General features: G+C 46.3%; 1 protein-coding gene and 1 pseudogene across 2 annotated transcripts in view; one reads left to right on the top strand and one right to left on the bottom strand.

Annotated features, from left to right (window-relative positions):
- The window catches only part of ABCA4 (ATP binding cassette subfamily A member 4), a gene marked incomplete at both ends in the record, with an annotated part of 143,058 nt that overhangs the window by 15,966 nt on the left and 106,208 nt on the right, over positions 1-20,884 (bottom strand). Inside the window, 12 exons of the mRNA XM_082663876.1 lie at positions 2,463-2,610; positions 3,636-3,751; positions 7,387-7,564; positions 9,251-9,420; positions 9,677-9,751; positions 9,880-9,985; positions 11,374-11,406; positions 12,912-13,006; positions 18,194-18,380; positions 19,204-19,302; positions 19,784-19,908; positions 20,574-20,815. Coding sequence (XP_082520002.1) covers positions 2,463-2,610; positions 3,636-3,751; positions 7,387-7,564; positions 9,251-9,420; positions 9,677-9,751; positions 9,880-9,985; positions 11,374-11,406; positions 12,912-13,006; positions 18,194-18,380; positions 19,204-19,302; positions 19,784-19,908; positions 20,574-20,815 — 1,574 coding nt within the window. The remainder of the gene's footprint in view (positions 1-2,462; positions 2,611-3,635; positions 3,752-7,386; positions 7,565-9,250; positions 9,421-9,676; positions 9,752-9,879; positions 9,986-11,373; positions 11,407-12,911; positions 13,007-18,193; positions 18,381-19,203; positions 19,303-19,783; positions 19,909-20,573; positions 20,816-20,884) is intronic.
- LOC309835623 (nucleophosmin-like) lies at positions 14,078-14,845 on the top strand (annotated as a pseudogene). Its single transcript has 2 exons — positions 14,078-14,646; positions 14,728-14,845. The product of its transcript is annotated as a nucleophosmin-like (transcript).

The raw sequence follows: 20,884 nt of genomic DNA, 5'->3' as shown, positions 1-20,884 counted from the left end.
ACCAAACGGGAGAGGGGCCCTGAGCATCTTCTAGCTCTGCTTCTCAGCCCCCACAGGACAGCTACAGCTGTCTGCACCTGTCACCGGCAGGAAAGACGGCTGGAGACTTCCCCTGGCGTCCGGGTTGAGTTGTGGGGACTTGTTTTCGGGTGGTAGAAGGTGTTTGCTGCCTTAGCCTCAAGTGTCGGTGTCAGGCAGAGGGGACGCCGGGGGGGGCGAGGCTGACCCACTCTTCTGGCCCAACCCTGCTGCACAACCTCCTTCCTCTCCAGCCTCCGAACTTTTGCTCACGTTACCCCATCTCCTTCTCTCCACCCCTCCCCACGGGCCCACCCCACTACTCCTGGAAGGAACTATGCTCTCTTGCCTCTAGGCCTTTGCACTTGCAGCGTCTATTGACCATTGCTATTAGCTGGAAAGAATGCTCTTTCCCCTCCTGCTCTCTGGCAGACTCCTGCCCTTCTTTAGAAAGCTAGCTCAAATAACCCCTTCTCTCATAAGCCTTTCCAGATTCCCACGGTAAAATATCCAATCCTCTCTCACAGGACTTACCACATTGCCATGATTAATTATTTGTTTACCTGCCTATTTTCTGCACTAGTCACTGGTCCCCAGAGAACAGGAACTGGGTCCAAATCATTTTGGTGTCCTTCCTAAACACCTTACACATGATTAGTTCACAGAAGGTACCTCATTGTTTATTAAATGGGATAATAAAATCCTACTTATTCCAGGCCAGGCTCAAACTTAATTCCTCTACCAAGATCCTCTTGGCCCCCACAGTCCAGCTGTTTTGGCCCACTCTGGTCTGTAGTGTTTCATCTGTCTTGCTCCTTTGATGTTCTGCCATACAGTGCCTTATGGAATGTCACGTACCGTGGTTTATATCAGTTCCTAACTTGGTGTGCAGGTCATTTACTGACTGGAAGGGGAGTTCCTGGGGCCATGCTTGTTTATATCAGCACATTCATCACATGGTGCTTACCTAGTGGATGCCTCTGGGACCTGGGGAGCCTCCTGTGGCATCCTGGGAAATTCTGCAGCATCTATTCCACAGTTTAGGTGAAAGAAACCAGCTTTTTTTTTTTTTTATGCAGGGGAGTGGGTGTGCTCGGTAATTGTTGGCTAAATGAGTGCAGCCCGCAGGAAGGAGGATGTTTTGAGTTGCTTTAAGCTATTTAATTATTCTGAAGTAACAGGCTCGCCTAAGACTTAGTGAGCTGTGAGCCTGTGACGAAAACAGCTCTGAAGAGCAGCATTTTCAGTCTTCCAGGATGCTCTGACCATTGGCAGAGTCTGTATTCTCATCCACCTCCCTTCTGGGGTCTGGCTGTGACATGGTACGTTTTTTTATCAGTCATGGGACAGATGGGGTTTTGCTTCTTGTTTAGTGGCCACAGAAAGCCTTACAAGGTCAGGGAAAGAGTCGCTCTCAGGAGGCCATTGGACTGGGTGGTTAGTGCAGGTTTGCTTTGGGTCTTCCCAGCAGCGCCCAGAGGCAGGAGTGGGGACAGGGGCCACAGGACGTCTGTGCAGATGCTCTGGCTGGTACCAACCCTCTCAACTTCAAAGACCTTCTGAGAGAGGGAAAGGCTAGAGAGGTGCTGGGGACACAGGCACACAGGAGAGCCCACCGATTCCTGGGTATGTTACCAGGACAGTCATGGCCAGGGCTCAGACACAGGGGACTGGGAGAGGGAGTGTGGAGCAAAGACAATCCTGTAGTCACAACCACTGTTTTTAGGATTCATTCTTGTCAGTTCTTTCTGGGCAAGGAGAAGTCTGGGGGTGTGAACGGGACAACTGAACTTCATAGCTCATAAAAATGAGTCACTCAGCACTCCAAATTCCTAACCCTAACCTCAGGATTAATTTTCGTGTACAATAGTATATGTTACTCTGTTACAATATATGTAAGAAATTGGGAGAAAGGTTATATATGTGTTTGCTTATATGTCTCTAGAACACATAAGAAACTCATATGAAAGGTTGTCTCTGGAGAAGAGAACTAGGTGAGTGGGAAACAGGAGTAGGAAGGAGACTCTTCATTGCACGCCTTTCTGTTCTTTTTAAATTTTGAAATCACATGAATGCATTACCTCTCTGTGTGTGTGTGTGTGTGTGTGTGTGTGTGTATAAAACCTAACACCCAAAGTCCCCAAGGAAACCTTCTTGAAGAAGTAAGAAGATCTAAAAGCTTAGGATTATGAAAGGTCATTTATAACTTGCAGAAAGGGTTCAGAAAACCATGACACTCAGAGCACACAAATGAACAAGGAGCTTAAAGAAAAAAAGAAAGGAAGGAAAGAAGGGACGGAGGGAAGGATAAAGGAAAGGAAGAAGCAACATTCATTTATACACTAAGATTGTACAGACACAGTGCTTGCCTCTGGCTCTGCTTGACCATCACACTCTCCAGTATCCTAATAATCAAACAAAGAAGCTGAGAAAGTTATGCTTACCTGGTTATTCTCAAATAATTCCAAGATGAAGGTGATAGCACTGCTGTTGATGCCGATGAACAGATTAGCACAAGATAAGGCCACATAGGCTGTGCTGGGGACATCAAATAGGAAGGATGCTGGGTACATCATGGGAATGACTGCCCATCTGTGTGAAATGACACAACACAGTGGACGGAGTTCCAATTTCCGTTCCATCTACTGTACCCCTAGATATAATGCATTCCCCTCTCACATGGGGTGGTATGTTTGAACTGGTGAGAGTCCTGGGGAAACCGAAGAGATACTTCTTCCCTTGGTCTTTGCTCTTCATCTTTGAATGGAGATAACAATGCCTTTCCTGACCACCTCATGGAGTTTTTGTGAGAAGCAAAAGCTGTGAATGTACTTTGTAAATTATAAAGCCTTACATAACATAGGAGTGTTCTTCCCACTCTAGTCTGGCTCAGCAAAGCTGGGCTGAGATCCCAACAGGCTCATAGTTCATTGTAGCTGACGTGTCACAGTCACACTGGTTCCTGAATTCTCTATTTCCAAGAGAGATGAACAGAGACCATTGTTCTGGCAAGACTCTACTGGCCCCTGATAGGTAGGGCCAGGTATTATGATCTCCATTTTACAGATGAGGAAACTGAGGCCCAAGTGGGGTGAATTACTTGCCCATAGTTACATACATAGTAAGTGGTGGGCCTGGATATAAAGTTGCATGCTCTAGAATTCTACTGGACTTAATCCCTGTGTTATCCTCTGGCCCTGACCCAGAGCAGCTTTTCAGGTGCAGTCTCCCATGTGCAAATAACCCTTGGCTGGTACAGGAGTCACTGAGATGGATGGACTGGTCACAGATGAATGAGGGTCAGAGCTGAGTGAGGAAGTGGGGAGTGATGGATTCCCAGACTTTGGTCAGGTCACAGTTTGAGTGGAAGAAGATTAAGATTCAAGCCCTGTGGGGTGTCTCCATTGTACCCGAATGGATGAGTGGACTGAGCTGCAGGAATCCCTCTGTGCGTGGAGTCGGAGACAGAAGCCAGACAGATTCCTGGTCAGCAGCCGCAGACCCTGCTGGGAGCTGGAAGCTGCCTTGGCACTGCAAACCCTGGTTTTCTGTCAGAACTGCAGCCTCCTCCCCTGGCGTCCCTTTGGCAACATTAGGTAATGGCCCACACAACTCACCCGTACAGCATGAGCAGTGCGACCAGGGCTGGAAGATTGTCTGAAGAAGTGTAGGCTTTCTTCTGAAACCCGATGAAGATGCCCACCACCAGTGCAGCGCTCACAGTGTAATTCATCTTGAAGAGAGAAGAAGGGAGGGAGGCACTTAACCTCTCTGCACCTCTGCTTCCTGTTCTGCAAAATGAGGGCTGGGCCAGTCTCCTCCAGCACTTATGTTTTGGGATTCTGATTCTATTCGTCTAAACATTTCTTGGCTAGCGAACGTATGTTAAGTTGTCCTTAGTCCTCCTACCCCATGCCACCCCCACCTCCCTACACAGGAGGGGGGGTACAGTCTGTATCTTTTGAAAGAATGAATTATAAAATTCCACCTGATCTCTCCTTCTCTCCTTCCAATCAATCTCAAAGTCCTGTTGATTCTATTTTCTAAGCATGTCTCCAGAATTCAGAAAAGCTTAAAGTATAATCCTTGGCCTCACATCACTTCCTCCCTTCCCTTCGTACAGAATTAAGTCCTAAAGCCAGCAGGCTTGACAGGGAAATGTGGGCAGCCATGGTGGGGGGAGGGGAGAAGTCAGAGTGGTCCCAAGCAGAATGAGAGCCTAAGAAGGGTGAGAAGGGCATCCACGGAGGTGGACTGGTGTGCGGTGTTGGAGCCCCAGTGGGGTCAGGAGGGTGTCTTTACAGGGGGCTGATCTGTTGCGGGATATCAGAGCCAGAGCAGCACGAGGAGGACCTGCGCATGGCGGAGGGAGAGGAGCGTGTCCACACAGGGGAGAGGGCGAGGGCAGAGATGGGGCTTATTACACACAGGTGTACTGCTCAGGTAGGTACATGAGTCAGGGGCAACAGAAACCAGGTTCTCACTTGTGCAGAAGGGAGTTAAAAATATGGCAAGACAGAAAACCAGAGGGAGCCTGTGGTGCTGGATTGGAACTAGTGGTTTTAGTGAGTGTTTTGTTCAGTGTATAGATAGACAGAGAAGTATGGATGTAAATGTGTGTACGTCTGTGTATATACCTGCATATCTCACCTAGCTCTCTCCACGGAGAAGGCCTGGGACCAGTGAATATATCTAACACCGAGATCTTGGTTTTTGAGGGACATTTTCCCCTGGAAGGAACCAGAGCTCCTTGGGGGAGACAGTTGATTCCAGGGTAGGGCTGTGGGGAGGAACATCTTGCTGGGCAGAGACCTTGGAGGTACTCAATGAACATGGGGACACAAGTCAAGAGGGCACAGGAGCCAGCTTGAAGGGGCTCCAACTGGCCAGACTGGGGGTAATCTGAGCACCAAAATCAGTTAAGAATGGTATCAGATTGTAGTCTGTTGATTAACACAGGAACCACAACTCCATACAAGCATAAATAAATACATGAATAAATGGAAAGCTTGATAACAAACAAACAGAATATTTACATAACTTCAAAGTACATCTCTCTAAACTCTTATTAATTATAAGGAAAAAAGTAACTTTACAGTGAAGAAGCTCAGCAGACACCATCTTCATCAAGTAACCGAAGTGACCATCATCAGTAATAGGACAAATTGAAATCAGAAGCTACCTGACAGGATGCAGTGAGCAGGACAGAGCATCCCTTCATGAAACTGCAGCCATGACCCGAATCCAACCATGAGGAAGCATCAGGCAAACCAAAATTAATGGACTTTCTGCAAAACAACTGGCCTATGATCTTCAAAAGCGTCAAGACATGAGTGTCAAGGAAAGACTGAGAACAGTCCCAGGCTGAAGGAGACTAAGGAGTCAGGACAACTGAATGCAATGCATGATTCTGAGCTAGCTCTTTTTCTATAAAAGGCATTATTAGGGAAATTGACGAAACTTGGGTGGGGTCTGAGGATTAGATGGAAGTGATACATCAGTGCTAGTTTCCTGATGTTGACAGTTGCGTTGTGATTGTATAGGGTGAGTCCTCGTTTGTAAGAGGTACACATTGGAGGTGGCTGGGGTATGTATGTGTATGTGTGTATGAAGGGACATCTTGTTTGGAAGTTACTCTCAAATGGGTGAGGAAAATAGTTTTGAACGGTGTTTACAACGTTTCTGTAAGTTTGTGGTTGTTTCCTAATTTAAAAGAAAAGAAAAACAGATGATATATAAAAAATAAGAACTTACAACATCGTCTATGCACTGTGTGAATGATATAAACAATGAGTATTTGTTCATTTATTCAACAATGACCCCCAGGCCAAGGTTATCTTTTCGCCACTGGCTAAGGAGGGTGCTTAGCTCCAATACCATAGCTCCTTGAGTTCAGATTCCAGGCCAGCCTTAAAATTCTAGAGCATCAGGAAGCCTGCTGGCATCACAGTCACTGTCTCCAAACCCTTCATTAGGCTGCTAAGTGTCTACTTTGCTAGTATCATCTCCCATTCAGACACCCATTCTGTCCTTCTGTCCACCAATTTCTCCTTAGGCTCAGAGATCTGTCTGTAGTCAGGCACACACATGGGTCAGCCCCAAGTGTTAATTCTATTCCTTGTCTTAAAAAAAAAAAAGTTGAATGCAAAAACCCAGCACTTTAGTAGCTTTTCGGTGCAGGTGAGCCTAGCTCCTCTCATGTTTTAAGCACAGGGCCAACTTGGGTGGCTGCAAGGGATGTTCTCATCCAAAGTGAGGTTTATGGGCTCTGACCTCCTCCCCATGTGTTCATAAGTGTTTCCTCACGTAGACAGAAGAGAGGAGGGAAGATTAGTTGGTACTGATGATTTCTGGCTTTATATTGTTAAGTGACGGCTGCTTAGTAAGTTGAGTAAGATATCTGCCATCATTATTAAAAGTCATAGTGGAAAAGGTTGTTTGTGTTGGTCTCCATCGTGATATACACTATCATCACCATGAAGTGGAGACTCGCGTTAGTCTTAGAATGCTGAGATAAAACAAAACATCTTGTTCCCCAAGACGCCTGGAATAGGCTGGAGTTAGCATCATAACAACTCCCACATTATAACCAGGCCTTCACTGTCAAGTCATTTTGACCCTGTGGCCTGTCGCAAGGTAACCCATCCTGACCCCTCTCTTCCCCCATCAATCCTGATCGTGAGAGAGGTGGTAGTCTGCTGTTGATTTGATAAATAATTTTTTCTTCATGTTCCCCCAAGTGGTAGCTAATCTAACATAGTGAAGTTCTGGTTGGGTAGGCAAAATAAGGCCACTGGGTAGGGTTCCCAGATTTAGCAAATAAAACTATAGGATGCCCAATTAAATTTGAATTTCAGACAAACAACCAATAAATTTTTTAGTGTAAGAATGCCATATTTGGGGGGGGATTAGGATATACTTATACTAAAAATTGTTCATTGTTTTATCTGAAATTTAAATTGAACTGGGTGCCCCTTATTTATCTGGCAACTCTACCACAGAGCAGTTTCCAGTTTACCCCTTTGAGGGTGGGGTGGGACCTAACGAGAGGATGCAGTGTGAAGGGCCTCTTGATATCATCTCTTCAGCTCCCGGTTGTTCTCAGGAAGGCCAGCCTCAGTGCTGCAGGGCAGGGATTATCTGGTGCATCAGAAGGCCCCTTGTGCAGGGCCTACAGAGTTCCCACTCAGCGGTTGCTAAGCTGTGCCCAGCATCTTTCCCCAGCTTGGGCCCTGGCCACATCACCTTTCAGCATCCCTGGCCGTCCGAGAGCCCCACCCTGCCACGTCTCTTCAGTCAGAGCACACACAAACGCCCACCCACCTTGGGCCCACGGGGGTGAGGGAGGTGCTAGGTCCTGATACTTACGATGTCCCAGAGGAAGTTGGTCAGCCAGTAGATGGTGGGGCTCACTCCACTGACAAACTGGAGGTGCTTAGCTTTGTTCACCCTCTCCTGGATCAAGTAAAGGACAAAGCTGGCAGGGACGAAGGACATGGCAAAAATCACACAGATGGCCACCACAGCATCCACAGAAGTGGTCAGCCTGCAGAAGGACGGGAGACAGAGGGAGAGAGGGGAGGAGGAGCGGAAGCAGGAGAAGAACAAAGTCAGGCTCTCGGAAGCCCTCACCAATGCCAGGGAACCACCTCCAGAATCCCCTTCCCCAGCCTGAAGCTTGTCATCTCACTCAGCTGTGTAAATCCAACTGGGTCAAAGGCAAATGGATATCTGTGCATTTCCTGTTCTACGTTTATGTTGAATATTAAGGTCAATATCAAATATTGTCCCCTGTTAATATAAAAGTCTAGTACATTTTCTTTTTATTACATTTTCTAATTATTTGTTGATTGTGTATAGAAACGGATTTTTACATTAATCTCATGCACTGCAATGCTCTTATTAGTTCTAATAATTTGTCTATAGATGCTCTTGAATTTTTACGTAGATAGTTATAGGGTCTGTGAAAAGAAATACATTTTTAAAACAAAAATTTATCTTTATTTAAATTATCTTGTTAAATCATGCTTTCAAGAAACATCGTAACATAGGGAAATGTTACGTTATAACATAAATTTAAGTAAAAAGGGAACAGGCTGATTATACAGGATGTTGGATCTTATTCACTCTTTCCCAGATCAGATAGAAAGCATTTGGCTAAGGGGGAAAGTGTGGGCTGAAATCCAACCCGGCCTTCACATACAAGCCAGGCACTCTGGTGTAAGCCAGCGCCCGCCTTGAGAAAGGAGCACCTTTTCCTAATTCCCACAGAGGCACCATATGTGCTAGTCGCTGCTCTGTTAAAATTACAAATAGCTTGATCCACACACACACTAAGATTATAACAAATTACTGGAAGGAAACACCCAAAAATGTCTAGAGGAAACACCCTAAACTGTGTTGGGTTATAAACACTAAGTTCTTAAAACTCCATTCTATAAACTTTATTTAATGAACACATACTATGTTATATACTATTTTTATAATCACAAGAGACTCCTCTCTCATATTTCATATTCAAGAGGCTTGGCAGGAGGTATGGAAACTTGGGCTAAGTGAGAATGGACATAGACTACTTTTCCTCAGTCGAGGGCCTCAGAGGGTGTCCTGAGGAAGGTCCCAAGGGCCCAGGACCCACCCAAGTTCAGCCATGGCCCTGGGCACGTTCAGGGCACTTGGAGTATATTGGGTCCCCTAACTGCCTTCCAGAAGGAGTTTGCCTAACAAAGGCATTCTCACCAAATGTAGGCCTCGAATAAGGCAAACATGCTACAAATTGCAAAAGAGTGAGGTTTTTACTGCTAGAAGCTGAGCCTAGGCTTTAGGAAGGTAAGGATCTGTCGACATGTCCGAAGCCTGACTGTCTGGGGGAAATTACTGGAATCTAAGATAATTACTACTGGGGCGATGAAAGATTTACTGAACCTCCCAGTTCCTGGCAATCATTTTGCATACTGGAAAGGAGAGTATTTGTGTAAGCTCCAGGAGCAATGTGTTATCAAGAGCCAAAAGGGAACGGAACCAAACATATGCTTACTTTCCAAATAAATATGAGGAGGAAGAATGGCCACGCAGTTTGGCACACGAAGTCTTATGTTCGTGTGTGTGTGTGTGTGTGATTAAACAAACTTGCCATCCAGCCCAGCAGCTTCTGCTAGTGAAAATCCTCTCGGGGTGTTTAGAGTGGAGAAGGTGACTAGAAAGCTGTGCGGCCGGGGCCTCAGTAGCTTACACTGTAATTTCGGAGAGCTGCTCCTTGGTCAGGTTCAGAGGCTGGCTTACAACGGTGATGCCATACTCCTCGGGGTTCCTGTCCTCGAGCAGGCTGGCCCGTAAGATGGCGTTGTGGGCCACGTTGAGGAAGCTGACCAGGGCATGCCAGCCTTTGTTGTTAAACCACACCTAGAGGGCGGAGATGTGGCTTTGTTAGGCTCTGCTACTGCATAGGAGACTCTGCACTAACAGCAGCTGTTTAAAGAAAAAATGAGCTGCAGGAAAAAAGAATGTGAGAGGGAGGAAGGTTTTGGCCGCTGGGAGACATTCCATGCCAGATTTAAACAGGAGGAGGGATGGAATTTAATTAAGTTGGGAAAATAAAAATACAACAACCAGCTCACATGAGTTTTTAGCTCTAGGGCAGACTGTGCAGGGCCAATACCTTAATGTTGTCTTCAGTTTCTAGATGTTTAAGGAAAGCAGACATCTCTTTAGAGGCTTCTCTGGTGAGAGGGCCCTGGAAAACCATAATAAACAACCAAGAGGTTTTTTTTTTCCCCCCTTCCCTTAGCGTTCAAGATCATTTCTATTTCATGATAACTGGCAAGTTGAAAGTCCTACGAGATCTCCAGTCTGTTTACATACCCCGCTCACATTCATTAACTGGCCAAGGTCACTTAAAAATCCAACAAGGGCTTCTCCAGTGACGGGGGGAGCCGGGAGCTTTCCTCCAATGGAAATTCCTCCGTACCTGACAAGGGAGCAAGAAGTCCTCAGACCTGTGCCATGAACCATGTGTGTGTGCCTCGTGGTTGCCGGAGCTCTCAGTTTCAGTAGGAAAGTGTGTATTTTTGCAGGAATTGTCTGGCCCATCGGGAAACATAGCTCCCCTTTACAAACCAGCTTTAACATCTTCCTCACTGCCTCCAGGACTGACCCCTTCGGAGCCTGGTGTCTGCGCACCTCTCCAACCTCACCCCTCCTCAAGCCTTCCCTCCAGTGGCCCATTCCGGCCATGCAATCATTTCCAGAGCTCACAGTGGTCCAGGCTGCCTCTGTGTCTCTCTGCCTTCGCAGGGCTCCCAGTTTCCCCGGGTGCCTTTCCAGCTCATCTGTCCTATGTGATCTTCTCTTTGAGGTCTTCCCTGACTTTCTCCCACCCCTACCAGTGGTCCTTTTCCTGTGCTGCTTCTGTACTTTGCAGGTACTTCCGGTGTGCTGGACTCATCAAAACTGGTCCAGTCCTGCCATGCCTCTCTTGGTGCCTCTCACCCACCCCTGCCTTGACTCCTGCTCTAGTCCTTAACTGGATCCTAGCCTTGGGTCCCTCCCACTCTAAACTATCTTCCACACTGCTCTGGAAGTCTTCAGTAACGGTGCTCAAACACTGGCCTGGGCGTGTCACTCTCTGGCTTAAAACCCTTCAATGGCAGCATAAAAGCCAAACTCCTCAACAAACAAGATTAATTTGTTGGATAGGCAAGGCAGAGGAGAAGAACTTTATTTCTCAGGGACTCAACTCGTCCCCCCGCCTTTCTGCTTCAGCTGAGGTCCCTCACTTCCCTCTTGGGAACACTTCTAAAAGCTGAATTTCACTTTTATGGTCTAGAATTTGCCCAGGAAGTCAAGTCCACATCAGCTCTGCATTCATTCTAGAGGCCCTGTTCCTGAGGGAGCCCGTGAGGCGGGCTCCCTCCTAGATGATCCCTAGAGGATTTGCAACCTTGGGAACCGTGTGAACCTTCAGGATACCTCAGGAACGGGGTGAGTCTGGGGCTGGGCCAGACGCCCTGAGGCTTAAAAGGAATGGGCCGAGGAGTGCCAGGGCTTAGGTTACATGTGCTCTTGTTCTAAACTGTTATTTGCTCGGAGGTTTTAGAACCTCCCTGGAGTGAGAGTGCTCTGGAATTCCTCTTCAGGAACATCACCTCTCATTTATGCCCTCCAAGGAGATCTACTGCTGAGCATCTTCTGGGCCCAGGGTGTGTGTAGCCATGTATCCTCCAAGACATGTCTTATGAATTCCTGAGCACATACAGAACAGCTCATCCACATGACTTTGAGGTGTGGCTTTTTTATGTGCAATGAATTAAATAGATCACTCTGAGACTTTTATTTCTTATAAAAATAATTTCTTACCTCTGTTCATTGACCCAGTATTTGCTCTTCAAACTGAAAGCCAAAACAAATCATACAATGAATACAACAAGTATGCAGTAGTGTTAACTTTCTTCCCCAAACACTCACTGGGGTCTCCCAGTCTTCAGGGGCATTTTTTTGCATTTCCTGATGTCCAAGCAATGTGGAAACCTCCCGGGCCAGGGGCCGAGCCTGAATAAATATGTGGAGAAAGGACTGATCTTTTCCAATCCTGCCTCTCCAAGTCACATCCTGCCTGCAGGGCTTTCTGGGTGGCCTTGTTGTAAGGTCACTTGTCAGATGATCTGGACCCAGAAAATACGGCAACGACCATGCCAGCATGGAGTGAAGGCTGCAGCCCTCCCCTCTTCCACTCTGTAAGAACGAGACTTTCATAATCACGTGCACGCTTGGAGGAAGTTCTGAATTACTCCTAGCCCAAAGTTAAGAGACTGACTTCCAGTCAATCAGGGGCAAAATTACAAGATAGGAAACACGCAGATACCAACTCTAGTCCTCGTAGTTCAGCCCCATGGACTATCATTGTCATAAAGCACAAAATCCAAAATTCCATATTGCAAATTTGCTGCTGAGCACAAAGTGTGGGATGGTCGCTGTTCACTGCATTACTGAATAGAGTCTATGCAGCCTGTTTTTATTTTTGTGCTTGGACGCTGTTCTTCATTTTGCTAACTGCTGGCTCGGCACTGCCTTCTCAACAGCTGCTTTCACCATCTGCAGTGTGTTGTAGTTAGCTGAGTCCATTTATCCCTTGTTGAGGGACTGGGAGGGAAAGTAACTGTAACTACTACTAAAGTTAGACAGTATGTTTTATTTTAAAGTTCCAGGGAACATGGGGCCCAGATCAGGGTCCCCTATAATCCTCTCTCCATAGCATGCTCTTGTCATACTACTTGCTCTGATGGGACTGCTGAAGCAGTCCCGGGGTGGGGCTTGTGAGAACAGCTGCAGAGCTGCATCTGAAAGGGCAGTGATACAGATGATCATTCACAGTGAGAGTGTGACAGGTGCAGTTAACCTGGGCAACCTGTGGGCTCACGCAGACTATCCCACCGCCTCTCTCCGATCTTGGTCTGTTTCCTTTCTCCTTTTTGCTTCTTACTTTTCCCTCCTGCTTCTCTCTTTGTCTCTACCATTTCCCCTTACTCTCCTTCCTCCCTTCCAACGTCACCTCTGTTTTTTTAACTAATTAAAATATGAGGCACCTCTGGTTTTTAACTAATTAAAATATGAGGCTGTATTTTGGACAAATTCTATACTTTCTTATTTTACTTGTAATAGTGCATGGCTTAAACGTTAACTGCTTGTCCTAAACAAAGCAAGATTAATCATAAGTTGCATTCGACTTGTATATGCCCCCATTGCTTTTTCTATTGGATGAGGCTCTCAAATTAGGAAAAAGAAAAAATTCCACTGCCCTGATTGTTGATAAATCATGAGAGGAAATTATCTTCTGTCCCTAGTCAATATTTCCCACAGGGAGCCAGGATGAAAAGTATAGAAAGGTCTCTTCTTACCTGCTTCGTATAAGAGCAGGATACGTTTTTACCAAGAAGTCGGAGATGTTCCTGTCTGTAAGGTCTTGTAGAATTTCAGTGCTGCGCTGTATTCTCTGCGGCAATGAGATATCTGCATTAATTACCTCGGAATTTGAGGTGAAACTTCTTGTTCTTTTCCAAAAATTATTTATAGACTCAGCTACTGGGAAAATACTAAGTAAGGCACTGGCATCTCCCCAGTTCCCATAGCAATGATGTGGGAGTCACCTTCGAACCCTCTCTTTTCTTTATTCCACTGATGACACAGGACAGTTCTCACTTCAAAATAAATCTCCAGTCCATCAGCATCTCTCCAGTTCTACCACTATTATCCTAAACCAAGCCTCCATCTACATGTCACCTGGACCTCTACAGACCCTTCCAAACTGGTCTCTGGTTCCACCGTGGCCCTGCACAATGCATTCTCCATTCATTAGCCAGACTGAGCTTAACAATATCAATCAGAACATCCCATTTGCCTTGCTTACCACACTCCAGCAAACCCTAGGATCAGATCCAAATTCATTACCAAGGCTGAGCTCACCTGCTGCTACCCACCCCCCCACTTCTGTTCCCTGTTTCTCAAATGCACACCTCTCATTCCTGCTGTAGTTTTGCCCTTGGCAGCAGCTCCCTCTGCCTGGAATGTTCTCCCTGGACAACCTCTCATGGCTAACTTGTTATCATTCAAATCTCAGCCCAAAGTTTATTCCTCAGAGAAGCATTTTCTATTTCTAGTCACATACTGTAGTATTGTCTTCACATCTTCATCTCTACCTGAAATTTTCTTTCCAATTAAACTGTTTACTCGTTTTCATCTGCTACCCCCTTTTGGATACAAATTCTGTGAGAGCCAGGACTTTTTCTGACTTGTTAGCTGTTGTGTCCCCAGCCCCGAGAATAGTACCTGGCATATAGCTGGCACCATAAATTTTGACATGAATGAAAGAATTCAAACAGTGCATTACAATTTACAAATCACTTTCAGAATACATCTAGAAGAACTCCGAGTTAATCAAAAGATTTTAGAGAATTCAAAAGTGCATGAGTCCTGGTGTGATTCTGTCCTGCGCGACTGTTCCCTGGAACAGTAGTCTTTTATCTCCGTCCACCTTCTCTCCCACCTAAGTGCATGCCATCAACCCATGGAAGATTCGATGGACATGGACATGAGCCCTCTGAGGCCCTAGAACTATCTTTTTCGTTGTTAACTAAAGGCCAACAAAGATGATCACTTTAAGGTGGATAATGATGGAAATGAGCACCAGTTATCTTCAAGAACGGTCAGTTTAGGGGCTGGTGCAAAGGATGAATTGCACATCATCAAAGCAGAGGTGATGAATTATGAAGGCAGTCCAATCAAAGCAACACTGGCAACTTTGAAAATGTCTGTGCAGCCAACAGTTTCCCTTGGGGGCTTTGAAATAACACCACCTGTGGTTTTACAGTTGAAGTGTGGCTCAGGGCCTGTGCATATTAGTGGACAGCACTTAGTAGCTGTGGAGGAAGATGCAGAGTCGGAAGATGAAGAGGAGGAGGACGTGGCACTCTTAAGTAAGTCTGGAAAGCGTCTGCCCCTGGAAGTGGTAGCAAGTTTCCACAGAAAAAAGTAAAACTTGTTGCTGATGAAGATGAAGATGATCATGAAGATGACGATGATGATGATGAAGATGATGATGACTTTGATGATGAGGAAGCTGAAGAAAAAGCTCCAGTAATCTGTACAAGATATTCCAGCCAAAAATGCACAAAAATCAAACCAGAATGGAAAAGACTCAAGACCATCAACACCAAGATCAAAAAGTCAAGAATCCTTCAAAAAACAGGAAAAAACTTCTAAAACACCGAAAGGACCTAGCTCTGTAGAAGACATTGAAGCAAAAATGCAAGCAAGTATAGAAAAAGAGCATTGAACAATCCTTGGCACTACTGGTAAATTAAGCCCAAAGATGGGGAGAGGGGAAAAGGAGAGACAAATATAGTCCAAACTGAGTATCATCAACAATCCAGACTGAAGTCTTCTATTTTCATCTCAGTCCCCTTATTGATTTGCCCCCTTCCAGGCTGGAAGCAATCTCTTGATCTCCTAAAACACTTTCTTTTGACTGCTGTGATTCAGTGGACCTTATACTTTGCTTTCTATTACTTGTGGATTTGCCTCACCTCTTTGACCATGTTTTAATCACCTTTGTATCTCCCTAGCTGCTCAGTAAGTATTTGAATCAAAAAAAAAAAAAAAAAAGTGCATGAGTTTGGCCACCAGGTGGCAATATCACTTTAAATTTGGGAATACATAGCGTTTAGTTTCTGGTGAACCATGAACCTGCGGTATCAAGGGTGCCACCCAGAGGCAGCCGAGGAAATTTCTGGCAGTGTTACACCACCATCATCACACTATTCTTTTCATTTTTCGTGGTTTCTGTCTTTCCCGCCCCTTTCTCATTTTACTCCCTTCTTCAGTTCACTTTCTTCACCTTGTTCCTCTCTAACACTAGGAGGAGAACTAGCATCTCCTGAATGCTCACTGTGTGCCGGGCACAGCGTTAAATGCTCTACATTATCTGCCTTAATCCTTATATCCTGTGAAAGAAGAACTGTTGCCTTCGTTTATAGACAGAGAAACTGAGGTTCAGAAAGGTTAGCTAACTTGCACCAGGCTAGAGCTTGTGGGTGGTTGACCTAGGATTTGAATCTGCATCTGTCTGACTCCACAGCCTTGCTCTTTTCACTCCGTCACCTGCTTCTCAAGCTGAAAATGGCAACCACGTGAACTGCCAGGCTCCCCTGGTGGAATCTAGGCTGGAACAATGGGTGGTGCCTGGGAATTTATGACAAAATATTTTCTAAAAGTTCTGTCAAATGAGATCCTCCTACAACTTTATCTCTGTGTATCCCAGAAGTCAGGGATGGAGCCCCTCCCCCTCAGGACCCAACACCATTCAAAGAATATGTTAGGACAGGAGGGGACCCTAGAGAAGACCACAGCCACCATCCCATTTTCCAGATGAGGACGATTTACCATCTCTGAAGCAAACTCATACTCTCTGGTCTTATTCCAGGCAAATGGGGGAGTGTGTGTGAGTGAGTGTGGTGGGTGGGTGTGAACATAAGTGTGTGTGTATGTGTGAAGGAGAGAGACACTCACACACACACAGAGCAGCTTCTGTGCAGATGCCTGACGCAGATGCTCCCAAGAGAAGCATGAATGATAGTGAGGAGAGGCAGGAGTGACAGAAAATCACAGGAACTGATTTGCTTTTTACCAGGCTTTGGCTGAAAGTCTTTTACATTTTTTCCTCAGGGACCAAGGACTAACCACTGAAAATACATTTCTAAGTGAGGCAGTGAGACTTAAAGTCAGGATTCACTGAGGAATGAGTCCCCTCACAGCTATGCTTGGCCTTTCCTCCCTGTTCCAGCCAAGGGCTCACTACACAGGGTCACAGCCTCGGTGCCCTGCCACTGGATGTATTTGAGTAGAAGCAGCCACAGGGGCCCTCCGCAAACCCAACAGAAGCAGAGCGTCCTCTGGGGTACCGAGAATTGGGACAAGCCCCTAAGTCCCTCTTTTGGGATCCCTGTGATGCTGTAGTGGCTGAGTTATGATTCAAAGAGAAAATATATTGCTTGAGAAATAGAAAGGTACATGCTTTTAGCATAAAAAAGGGAAAGGTAGGATGTTCATAAACATGGAATCATTTATATACAAGCCAGCAACTGTGACTGACGCTGTGGCAAAATTCAGTTGTCCCCCATTACCGCTCTGCCCCCTGCCGTTTGCCACAGGAATAGACTTTTTTGTTGGGTACAAGGACACCCAGAATAAAGACGACAGTTCCCAGGCTCCTGTGATGTTCCGTTCTGGCCAATGATGTACACATGAAAGTGCCTCTGTGGTAGCTTCTGGAAATCTTCCTTAAAGGTAGTGTATTCACACACTTCGCCCTCCCTTTTTCTTCATCCCTTCTTCCATCTGCTGCCTGGAAAGTAGATTCTGCCATCTTGGCCAAGGAGGCTGACTTGTTTACCAGAAAGGAGGGAGTGACAAAACAGACCACCATGGACCACCCACATAAACTTTTACATGAGAAAGAAACGAGCTGTGTCATATTTTATCCACAGTTAGTTTGAGGTTGTCATCACTTGAGTTGAAACTATTTCTAAATAATAGTTTCTTTATCTCACTGCATTCTCATAATAATGCTGAAAAATAAGTGCAGTTATCCCCAATTTATAGGTGAAGAAATTAAGGCTCAGAGAGGCCAAGTAACCCACCCACGGCTCTCTGATGCCAATGCCGGTGCTCGCCCCACCTGCCACACTGCCTCATGGGGAGTCGTTCATTCACTGGCAAATCATGAGAGAGGACCACATAGGACCCAGCTCTGTGCAAGTCAGCTGGGAGTCCTGTTATCAGCCTGAGACAAGGTGAGACTTCTCTGGCCCCATTCACTGTCTCTGAAACCCCTGGAGCGGCTCACTGTGATACATTCTGGCATTCAGAACTCCTGAGAGAGGAGGCTGCTCAGAGCCAAGATTGTTGTTATCCCTGCAAAACACAGGTCGCTAGCTGTGTGTGTGTGTGTGTGTGTGTGTGTGTGTGTGTGTGTGTGTGTGTGTGTGTGTGTGTGTGTGTATGTTAATTACACAGCACATGGAGAGTTTCTTAATTAAAATTGTAAGTGTGCATTTGAAGGGACACTACAACACTGTTGATAACAGAAAAACTGGAAGCCCACATGTCCAACAATGAGAGAGTAGTTAACTAAATTAAAGTAAATCCAAACAGTAGGATAGTGTGCAGGCATAAAAATGATACTGTAAATGTATATTTATTGACATGGCCATATGTTCATGATATGTTGTTAAGTGAAAATAGCAGGTTTCAGGACAGCATTTTGAATATAATCCTGTCTGAATGGATAAAAACTAAATGTTATTGGTGGTTATCACCAAGTGATGGGGTAATTTTTTTTTGTTCTGACTTGTCTGTGTTTTCTAATTTTTCTATAGTGATCATGCCTGATGTGTAATTTTCTCAATACTTAAAGATATTTTCTTACTAGATTGAATGGGGAGTGTCTGGTGGAAATGAAGCTTTTGGTCAGTGGCTTCCTCCAGGAGGTAAGGACCTGGAGCCTCATTTAGTCCTTCACTCAGGCGTCAGTTTGAAAACGTTAGTTGGCTAGAAACTCAGGAGGCGCAATGGCTGTGGTCACAGACAGGCTCAGGGCCCTAGCAGCCCCTGGAGGGGGAGGTACCTGAGGGGGTGGGAGCCCCCCTGCGCCCTCAGGGCACTCGGGGAGCATGGTGAGCTTCTCTCTGGTGCTGCACCTGCAGGAAGGCGAGGGGTGGTCTGCTGTCCATATCTGCTTCTGGAGCAGGTGGCTGACATCCGGGGACACAGAGGGAGTCTTCCAGGGGGTTGAATTGCCACAGGGGAACTCCCTCATGGAAGACAAGAACATATTCCACAATCAGCTTCAAGGTTGATAAAAATTCCTCAAAATGAGAAATAGTGCCCAACCCTCTCCTTCTGAGCCTTTCCTCCTCCTCGGACCCATGCATTTTCTTCTACTCTTGGAGGTTGGTTTCTGCTCAAGAAAAAATCAAGACTAGAATTTTATTGATTCACTAGATGTGGGTGGGGCTGGGAAAAATTATCTAGCTTGTGGATGGCTTAATCTCCCTTTTATCTGCTGGCAGCTCTCGCCGTTTAGAGAACAAATACAAGAGGTTTTGAAATTAATCTATTTTGGTCCTTATCAATAACTCTGAAAAAGACTGGATGAGAGAAGCAGTTAAAATTACATTGAACGTTTTGAATTCTTGGTGGATTTCAACTGCCCTCTAGAACTCTCTTCTCCACACTTAAAGCAGTAATTGAAAGTTGGCCATATAGGTAACTAACGCCATTCTAGGTCCAATCACACAAGGGCACATCCCCCATCTGCCCCCCTTCTCCGTTCAGATTCCTTTCAGATAAGTTGTGAGTAGCATATGTCAACTCAGCATGGTACTTTTATATGGAGAACTATAGAAATACAGAGCTGTCCCGTGGTGCAGGGGCTTCCTGAGGGGCAGGGAACACCCTCGCACAGAGGTGTTGATGGAGAGGCCGGGTGAGTGCTGCTCAGGGGTACGGTGGTGTTCGTGTAATACACAGCAGGACTGAGATGGGGCCTCTCCCAACCCTGCCATCCCAGGCCCCCACCATCAGGGTCTCCCAGGGCAGCTGCTGGTGTTAGGGCAGGGGTGCGCAGGGACTTACGGAAGCCACTCTTCCTTCAGGCAGCGGTTGCCAAAGCCTGGCTTATTCACGAGGACGTCTGCAAGTACCATGAGCCGCTCACTGTCCGGCTGGTCCATGCTAGACAGAGTGAGAGGGGCTTACTCGATGGGCATGTGACTGGGGCAGAGGGACAAAGTAGCCAACATGCAACGCAGCAAATGCCTGTTGAACGGCTACTACATGCCTGGCATGTAAGCAAGGCAAGGGATTCTGCCTTGAGGTGGCTATAGTCTCCTGAGAAGGGGGGTAGGCTATTGGAACACACCAGTGGTCTGATTCCGTATCAGGTCTGCACTTCAAAAAATGGAGCTTCAACCCACTCACCCAACCTTTGCGTTCTCTTTCCTTCCTCCTGGCAGTCTTGCGTGTCCACTTGGGGGTCACCTTTCCCAAGTGGCAGACTCATTAATTTCCTTTCTGAGGGCAGCCTGAGGACCACTATCATGCTGGTGACTGTCCCAGAGAGTGGGAAGGTCAGGGCCGCACCAAGCAGCAGGTGACCCAGGAGCCCCACAACCCAAGGAGGTGGATGATGACATCTGAGGATGAGTCTACACACCTGAAGAAGGTATACTGCTGCCCATATATCCAGGGGTGAAGGGTCAAAGCAGGATATTCGCCAAAAGGAGGGATGATGATGGAAAGCATCAGAGCCAGAAACACAAAGGTGGCCGGGAGCACAATCTGTGGGAAAATAAACATGGTAACTTGGGCTGTGGTATGTGGTATGTTACACATACACACATACACATACACATACACACACACACACACACACTCTTTTAAACATTTATCCAGCAGCCTCATAACTGGGCCCTGATGGAGAAGGTCAGTCTTCTGGGGAACATGATGGGAGGATGTGCAAAGGCAGGTTGTGAAGGAGAACACAGAATGTTCTGGTAACCTTTGAAGGGTGGTTGAAGCAGGTCAACACTGAACCCTGAAGTAGGCCAATGCTCAGCCAGAGGTAAACCAGAGTTTCTGTTTCTGAACAAAAAGTATAAAAAGAAAAAGCGGACAATGACCTTGATATGCAAGGTCACTGCAAAAAAATGAATGAAAACATGACTTCACCCTCCCCTATAAAAATAAAAGCAGTATTAACATATCCACTCTTATTCTATTTTCTCTGCTAAGTGAGGTAGAGTACTTACAAAGAAGCTTTGTGTTACCAAAAAGAAACAAAGGTTGGCAGGGAGGAAACAAAGCTGACAGAACTCAAAGAGGGTGCCCATCGCAGTGTCTGACCCCATGTGCACCAGAAAGCCTGAGAGAGGATGGGGAGGCTGGGAGAGGTCTGGTAGGCGTGACCACCAACAAACAGGCACAGACAAAGACTGCAGTAATACCTGGGCCAGGAAGTCTTTGTAGCTGCGGACAGTGTGGTGGAACCGCTTGACCAGCAGCGCCTGCACGTGCTGGAGGGCCAGCTGCACTCCCGTGTTAAGTTGGCTGTGCCCATCCTGCTCCAGGGGAGCAGCGGGCTCCGTGGGGTGGCCGTCGGAGCCCTGTGGAGTCTGTCTGGCCTTGCTGCTAGAACCCAAACAGGGGTGTTGAAGACTGATGTTTTCTCTTTTCTGCTGAGTGCCGCCTGGTTTGGGAGATGGAATTAATAGTTTAGAAAAACATTCACAAGATCATTGTTTTCTTACTGTGTAAA

Source organism: Grampus griseus (assembly GCF_964374135.1).
Source record: "Grampus griseus genome assembly, chromosome: 1".
Taxonomy (NCBI): Eukaryota; Metazoa; Chordata; class Mammalia; order Artiodactyla; family Delphinidae; genus Grampus; species Grampus griseus.
This window is presented reverse-complemented; position numbering and strand designations above follow the sequence as displayed.